General features: G+C 45.1%; 1 protein-coding gene across 1 annotated transcript; it reads right to left on the bottom strand.

The window, feature by feature from the left end:
- Window positions 1–6,868: 6,868 nt before the first annotated feature.
- CENPA (centromere protein A) lies at window positions 6,869–7,971 on the bottom strand. The gene is made up of 3 exons (XM_004686049.1): window positions 7,840–7,971; window positions 7,265–7,342; window positions 6,869–7,003 (listed from the first exon to the last, which is right to left on the bottom strand). Exons 1-3 carry the CDS (start codon window positions 7,969–7,971, stop codon window positions 6,869–6,871), a joined length of 345 nt encoding a protein of 114 aa, XP_004686106.1.
- Window positions 7,972–8,638: the final 667 nt, after the last annotated feature.

The raw sequence follows: 8,638 nt of genomic DNA on the forward strand, positions 1-8,638 counted from the left end.
TGCCACTAGCTGGTTCTTACTTGTAAAGTGAGTCCAAAGAAATACAACAGTTTAAAAAAAAAACCTAGTCTGGGCCTCCCTGGTAGTGCAGGGGTTAAACCTCAGCCTCAGCACTATTAAGCTTTTGCCAGCCTCTGCAGCACAAGTTCAATCCCCGCCAGAGCTGACTCACGTGGCACAGCAGACCTCTCCTGACCACCCGCTGCTCCCCTCAGCAGTATATTTCAGTCCATCTACCTGTTCTGCTCCCCACTCTGTCTCTGGTGAATCCTCTCACCTCCCCATACCTCTGGCCTGTACCCGAGTTCTTCTATGCATCAATAAATCAAAATAAATAAAAAAAAAATACCCATTCCAAGCTTTACCTGATAGTTCCCTGGTACTCTTTCTGAAACCATTGAGTTAACTTTTCCTTCTTTGTTGCATTTGTTAGAACTTACCTTAATAAGAATGACCTATTTCTTGAGCATCTCCTACATACTTAATGCTCATTACTTGCTGACTTCCACAGCAGACCTGTGAGAAAGATACTGTGACCTTCACTTCTTGGAGGAGGGCAAGCGACAGGACCTTCCCCAAGACCAAGCTGCAGCTCCTGGGGCAGAGCTGAGGTCCCAGAGCTGGACTCAGGTGTTTGCCCCACTGGCCCACGCTGCTCACTGGCCACGTTGCCTCCTTTACCTGTGCTCTTTCCCTGAATCTATGACAGTTATTTGGAGGTCACATTGTAATGCTGAGGGTGGTGGCTGGCCCATGCAGCTGGTTAGCTCACCTCCCCACTTTCAGGGAAAGAGCCCTAAGGGGTGTCCGGTAAGGAACCTGGGAGCCGAGTGACCTGCTCTTGGACCTGCCAGTGTCCCTGAGCCCCATGGAGGAGACCCCACCTCGCGCCCCATCTGAGGCTCATTGCGTCCTGACGGTCGCACCTTCAAATACTGAACTTCATTAGGATTTGAATGTTGGAGGGACAGGGGCATTCTGCCTAGGCGTGTGTTCACTTCTGCCACTGTTAGAAGGCAGACAAGGGGTGCGTCTGGCTCTAGAAAGTTATTTTATGTGTTCAGTTTTGCTTGCCTGGTTAAAATATGTGCATATGCCAGACAAGTCTTCTTAGATGGCCCTCTAATTTTCTTTGTGAAATAGAAGCTTTCAAGTTGCTTTGCTTGAAAGTTGTAATTACTATGCGTGGTTGAGACTATTCTGGGAGGAATAGTAAACGAGAAACACAACTGTGCATGTGTTTTGTTATTCAAGGGAAAGAGTAGTTTTTTCCCCTGAGGCAGCAATTCTCAACCTTTTTGGTCCCCTTCATATAAATCAAAAACTATTGGGCCTCCTTGGTGGTGCAGAGACTAAATCTCAGCACTATCAAGCTATGTTAGTCACTGCAGCAGGAGCCGATCCCAAGGCCAGGGAGCTGACCCACAGGGCTCGGCAGACCTCTCCTGGCCCACCCGCTGCTCCCCTCAGCAGTGTGTTTCAGTACATCTGCTCCCCTCTGTCTCTGGTAAATCCTCTCACCCTGGTACTGGTGGCCTATACCCGGTTCTTCTATGCATAAAAAAATAAAAATAAATCTTAAAAAATTATTGAGGATACCAACAAAAATTTTGCTTATATGTGTTACAAGTATTAACAGTTTATATGAAGTTAGACCAGAAATTTAAAATGTCTATTTATTTGAAGTGAGTGAAGATGAGATTATTGCATGTTAAATATTTTTATGAAAAATAACTTTTCAAAACAATTTTTGAAAAGAGCAGTATCATCTTATGTCTGCAAATTTCTTTTAATTTCTGGCTGTAAGAAGACATCTGGATTCTCACATCTGTATTCAGTCTCTCCCTGTGTCTCCTGTCATTAGTTGTCTCTATATGCATGAGAAAATGAGAGGTAAGAGAGAAATAGCTCAGTAAGGTTACAATAGTTTCCATCTCATGAATGCTCTGAAAGAGTCTTAAGGACACTCGTCGGGGAGTGTCCTCGGGACCCTACCTCAAGGGTCTCAAGAGCAGTTTGTTCCAGAATAGGAAGAGTATGTTTCTCCCAGGATGTGAAACACAAAGGACACAATTTGGGAAGTGGTTTTTATTTGCTTTCATTTATAATGGCTGAGTCTGAAGTTAGATGAGCGCATGCAACATGCCAGCATGTGAGACGCTGTCGTGCCCAGCAGAGAGCTGCTCCATCAGCCAGGATCAGCCAGGTACTCCCCAGCTCCTGCCACCCTGTGCCTCGGAAGCATGCACGGCCAGCGTCCCTCAGGAGCAGTTAGTGGGCTGCGCGACCCGGCTCCTCCTGAATTGCTACGCCAGTGAGATGGAAAAGTTACTGTGTGGGAATAATATCCACACAAGGACAGAACTGCATTTCCCAAACATATCGCTTCTGGTAACCGATGAGTGACTTTATGTTAACATGTGGGCAAAAGTCATTGTTTTCTTGGTTGTTTCTTTGATTTCTTCATTAATGCCTTCATGAACAATATAGAAGATCATTCATTAGTTTCATTAAATTTACCTAGGTATTAGAGATTGTGTCTTGTCAGTATAATTTTGTCTTTATGTATGCTTTATTATATATATATATATATATATATAAAGAAGAACAAAATGTATTCATTTAAAGCCTTGGGAAGGGCTGGCCCTGGGCTTCTGGCCCCCAAAACAGAGAAAATAAATTTCTGTTGTTTTAGAGCACCCAGTTTGTGTTGCAGTACTTGATTCTGGGATCCACTAAAATATCCTTTCTGTGGGACTCCACATTTATGGGGTTGTCTGATTCCAAACAGTCTATGTTTTTCATTTTTGATCATTTGTAACTCTCTAGAATAAAATATGACAAGGATTAATGGCAATTGCAAATGGCTCCTGTTTATAGACATGTAGATACATTCTTTCCAGTAAAGATGAAGTTGATTCTTTTTTAAATTTATTTACTTATTTTTTAAGGATTTACTTATTTATGCATACAGAACTGGGGTACTGGCCAGGGCTGCAGGGGCAGTGAGAGGATTCACCAGAGAGTAGGGAGCACAACAGACAGACCAACGAAGCACACTGCTGAGGGGAGCGACAGGCCGGTTGGGAAAGGTCTGCTGCACCATGTGGGTCACCTCCCTGGCTGGGGATCGAACTGCTGATGCACTGTGGCTAGCTTCATAGTGCTGTGCTTTAACCACTGCACCACCAGATGGGCCCTATTCTTTTAAAAAATATAAATTTATTTATGCATACAAGCACTGGGGTACAGGCCTTGTGCCACCAGGGAAGACCCCTAATTCCTTTTTTTTTTTTAAAGATTTATTATTTATTTATTTGTACAGAACTGGGGTACAGGCCAGAGATGCGGAGGGTGAGAGGATTCACCAGAGACAGAGCGGGGAGCAGAATAGGCAGATCGACGAAGTACACTGCTGAGGGGAGCAGTGGGCGGGTCCGGAGAGGTCTGCCTCGCCATGTGCATCTCCTCCGGGGCAGGCAGGGATCGAACTCATGCAGAAGTGTCTTAAGCTTCTTTGTGCTGTGCTTTAACCCGCTGCGCCACCAGGGAGGGCCCCCTAATTCCTTTTTAAAAAATATTTATTTATTTATTTATGAATACAAGTAACAGGTCAGAGGTATGTGTGGGGGTGTGAAAGGATTCACCAGAAACAGTGGGGAGCAGAACAGGCTGAAATACATTGCTGAGGAGAACTGCGGGTGAAACAGGTCTGCTGTGCCATGTGGATCAGCTCCTGGCTGGGGGATCTAACTCTTGTTACAGTGGCTGGTGATAGCTTCATAGTGCTGAGACTTAACCCCTTTTGCCATCAGGGAGGCCCCAAGATGCAGTTAATTCTGTCAGGTGAGAGGCCATAGCATGTTAATGCATCCATCTCAGCTCTCCTGCTTGTGCACACATGTGGTTGGTTTTGGACTTCTTATTAATACCTTTATATCTTATTGGTTCTTTCAGTAACAAATGAGTTGAATAAAATCTTCAACATGTTTGTTCTGTATTAGTATACATGCGATTTTACCTTTCTGGAAAAATTATCGGTAGCTGGAATATCGAGGATATTTTTAAATGACCACAGAGGAATAATTCCTCTGCATTTTTTGGTTCTTCCCCCATTGCATCAGCTCAAATATTCAAATATCCACTGCCTGGGGAGGGAATGAGGAGCTGCACAGAAAACAGGGGGAAAAGTTAATCCCGTCTTTTGTGTTTCCAAAGCAGAGTCTTGAGGGAGCACAGAAGATATTCGGCAGAAGCCATACTTTTGGAAGACTTTTATGAGTATTTTAGAAACAAAGTTCAACCCAGTAAAACTTAAAAAGAGCTTCCTGGCTTTATCAGAGAATTCCCAAGTAGGGCAGCCCCTAGCAGAGGAAGCAGCTCAGAGAAGCTGTGCAAAATGGGACTGTGATAGGTAGAAGGAGCAGGAGCATGAAAGTCATACTACAACTGAGTGGGCTGTTACGGCACCTTTCTTGGGGTGCAGCACCAGGGACACTGCTGTCGTCACAGTTCTGTGGCAACAGCTCCAGGGCTGTTGAGTGGCCACATGGCAGAGATGGCACTTAGCATTCTGCAGACCCAAGTCACAGAAATAAGCGGCCAAGATGAATGCACAGTACTCTCTGCCTCTCTGCTCTCTTGCCAGCATCTTTTGCTGCACCGCCCCCCAAAACACCCCCCCCCAAAAGCTGACCTCATTGCCATGAAGATGGAAAAAGCATCATCTCTGCATCTGGCTCAGCCGGTCTTGTGGCCTCCACTGGCCACCCCACTGCCCCACCCTCTGGTAGCCTCAGTTTTGCAGTCAGACGTTGAGTTTATCATTGGTTGGGCTTTGACTAATCCTTTATGTTTCTCTATATTCCCATCTGGTGTGGTCTTAGCATGGGGTGACATCTTATCACTCTCGTGACCTGCATGCTGTGAGCGTGTGTCCCACTTGGCATCTGAGTAGACAACTGTCAAAGGTGGTAGTGGTGTCCTGAGTGCTGCATAGTGGCAATTTAAAGAAAACTAAGGGAAGACTGTACCTAATAATACTCTGACTAGACCTTTAATTATAGTCATAGATGAGTAAGTTTTATTCAAATATCTGCATGAATATGAGTTAATGTGGAACAAGAATAGGTTTGCAAAAGCGTGAAGTTAATGAAACATTAGAAATTGGTTCTTCCCTTCGGTGTCCGGAATTCCATGACTGTTCTCATGAATCATTTTCATGCAGAAAAATCTAAAAATCTTCATGGCATTTGACATGTCTCTGAAAATCTTTTAAACTGTTTTCAGTTAAATATATGAGTAAGGATTTTACCTGTCCATCCTCAACTAGAAGTAAAAACACATGCTTAAAACCTTTGCTTAATTAAGACTTTTGTAAATTGTACAATGAAGAACTTAAACTTAACACACAAAAATACAGTATGACCTCTGCCTGCTGTAATAGCAACTTCATGTAAAAAAGTTTTTATTAGAAAATTATTTTTATAGGCCCTCCCGGATGGCTCAACGGGTTAGGACACAGCACTGCAAGCTAGCTGCAGCCGCTTCAGTGTGAGTTCCATACCTAGCCCCGGAGATGATCCACATGGCGGAGCAGACTTCTCCTGACCTGCCTGCTGCTCCCCTCAGCAGTGTACTTCATTGGTCTGCCTGTTCTGCTCCCCACTCTGTCTCTGGTGAATCCTCCTACCACCCCTGCACTTCTGGCCTATACCCTAGTTCTGTAGCATAAATAAATAAATCGTTAGAAAAAGAAGAGAAAATGACCTTTATTTTTCTTATCTTGCCACAAAAAAGCCATAAAAACAACAATAAAAACATTGAAAGAACACTTTAAAATCGTGGAATGAAAAAATTCAAAGCATAAATGATATTACATTTTCTATGATTTATAAATTAGAATAAGATAAATTCTGTAAGTTAGAATTTTGAATGATTTTGAGAGGAATTTACTGGAAGAAATGTCAAACCTTGAAGATTTTCTATTTTAATCCCAGTTAAGTTGCAGAAAATTTACATATTGTTAACAGGAATAGTTCACGGGAACCTGCGCTGCTAAGGGTGAGCTTAATCTGAAGGACACTGGCGTGTGAGATGTGCCTCACATTTTCTCTTTGAAATGACTGAAGTCTTTAACTTTCCCCTTACATGTTAAGGAAAAGTAAATATACATATGATAAAAAATTTAAATGCTTACAGAATGATCTAAGATAATAAGTAAATGTCCTTTTCTTCCATAACCCAGCAAACTGATGTCTTCAAAACCACCCACCAGTCATGAGTCACTTACGAACGGAAGTCAACCTTGGAGTCTCTTGGACCCTTAACCACTTGGAGCCTTTGGAGTTGGGCTGGTTTCTTGTCTGGCACCTCTGTTACAGAGGCGGGCCAAGCAGTGCTTTCCTTGGGAAAAGGACAGCGGTCACACGCGCCCTGAGGGCAGCTCAGACTCGGGGTCTGGTTCCAGCTCTGATCAGGGTCCCTTGCAAAACCCCTGACATTTAAGAATCACCTTTACCAACAAGGTACTTTCCAAAGGAAGACAACTTCCTCAAAATGAGGTCCCCTTGTCCTTATGAAGTGGGGAGGCTTAATTCTGTCAGATTCAGGTCATCTGGTCACTTCTTAATAGAAAAATACTTAATAGCATACAACAGCCTTAAGCCAGTGTTCCAAGCATTCAAACTGAAAAGAGGTCAAGTCTCCCCTAGCGACAAAGGGAAGATGAGATGGCAAAAGACTAAGGACGGGAAGGGAAATCCTTCGGAGAAACTTCCACCCCCGTGAAGAAAAGTTGCATGTTTCTGTCCCTGAAGCGCCCCCTCTCCACTGAGCAGGAAGGGCGTACAGAGGCAGCGGCGGGAGCTCAGCCCAGCCCCTCCTGGATGCCTCGGATCCTCCTGGCCAGTTGCACATCCTTCGGGTAGAGGGTGACGCGGCCCGCGTGCAAGGAGAGAAGATAGGAATCCTCAAAGAGATGAACCAGGAATGCTTCTGCTGCCTGGGGCCAGGAGAGAAAGAGAAAGACGGACGCAGGCTGGGGCCTATCTTTTTTCCTGGAGAAAGGCTAAACTTGGTCTCTGAGGGTGCAAAGAGCGGTAGGAAAGGCTGTTTACAGAATGGAACAGAACTCTGCTGGGGATTCTGCTACCCAGTTTCCAACAAGAATGCAGCTGCCAACCCCCAACAGGTAAGTTCCCAGAATGAAGAATGCCTTTCTCCCAGACTCACCCCTCACCCAACTACCTTGGCCCCTTCTTACCTCTTGTATGGCCAAGAGGGCCTGGGCTTGCCAACTGAAGTCCACACCACGAGTGAATTTAACACATATTTCTCTTACCTATGCAAGAACGGAGATGAAGAACAAGGGAGAAGGGGAGGGGGAGGTGTGGAGACAAAAAAGGAGAGCGATTCAGGGAAAACAGATGCTTTCCTGGGGTCTCCATGGACCTTCATTTTCATGCTGCCTTCCTAGGCCTTAATCTTAAGACCTAACCAGTGGCCATGGTCACTTCCTGGACTTAGGAAGTTACTGTACTGGGGAGAGGGAAAGGCAGTCTCCTGGGACAGGATAGGGGATCAGAGTGTGGTGGATGAGAGGATTCCTGTTTCTATAATAAGAGAACACACTTTAAAAGGTGATAGGGTTAAAAATTAATTCCTTAATGAATTTAGGGGCCCTTAGAAGGTTTGTGTTTTCAGAAGATGGAAAGTGGCTCCCAGGTTAGAGAAGAGTTCCCTTAGCCATTAAACAAGAGACAGCAGGAACCCCAACATTTGGGAAATTAAAAAAAGATGAGGCAGCATGCGGATTGGCAGGAAGCTCTCGGGGCTCACCAGGCGGCTGAAGGGGCTCTTCCTGAGCAGCAGGTGGGTGCTCTTCTGAAGTTTTCGGATCTCCTTCAGAACACTATGGCTCCGGGAACCACGCAGACGGGAGGAAGTGCCTAAGTGAAAGAGTTGGGTCATGAAGATAACAGGGGAGAGGAGGGGCTGCCTCCCCGTCTGGTCGGCCAGAGCAAACGGTCAAGATCCTACACCATAATACTCTCCACCAAAGCGGAGGTTTTGTTCATCTTTTCACTGTGTTCATCTTCAGCAACCAGAAAACAGCAGACAGGTGTAATCAAATATTCGTTAAAAGAGTGAATCAGGCCCTCCCTGGTGGCGCAGCAGGTTAAAGCACTGCACTGAGAGGCTTAAGCCACTTCCACATGAGTTCGATCCCCGCCTGCCCCGGAGGTGACCACATGGCGAGGCAGACCTCTCCTGACACGCCCGCTGCTCCCCTCAGCAGTGTACTTTGTCAATCTGCCTGTTCTGCTCCCCACTCTGTTCCTGGTGAATCCTCTCACCCTCTGCATCTCTGGCTTGTACCCTAGTTCTGTATGAATAAATAAATAAATCTAAAAAAAAAATGAATGAATGATTCCTGAGGGTATTATCTGAAATGCCAACTCATCCCCACAGGCAGACAAGACACCTCATCTCTGGGCCCCCAGGTCCTTATGCGTCTCCTCTATCTCTTCCACTGAGACTGGAAACTTGGTTATTATTATTTTTTTAGGTCTTTTTTAATGCTGGAAGGAATTCGAGAGCTCATGAAGTGTGACACCGTGTCTCGGTTATCCCAAGG

Source organism: Condylura cristata, unplaced genomic scaffold (assembly GCF_000260355.1).
Source record: "Condylura cristata isolate star-nosed mole 26May11 unplaced genomic scaffold, ConCri1.0 scaffold00020, whole genome shotgun sequence".
Classification (NCBI taxonomy): Eukaryota; Metazoa; Chordata; class Mammalia; order Eulipotyphla; family Talpidae; genus Condylura; species Condylura cristata.

Bases quoted from the DNA above. Each gene is read 5' to 3' on its own strand.
- CENPA (XM_004686049.1), bottom strand. From the start codon at position 7,971: ATGACCCAACTCTTTCACTTAGGCACTTCCTCCCGTCTGCGTGGTTCC. The intron at 7,343-7,839 runs GTGAGCCCCGAG...GTTCTTGCATAG, and splicing joins AGAGCCCCTTCAGCCGCCTG to GTAAGAGAAATATGTGTTAA. The intron at 7,004-7,264 runs GTAAGAAGGGGC...TCCTGGCCCCAG, and splicing joins CCCTCTTGGCCATACAAGAG to GCAGCAGAAGCATTCCTGGT.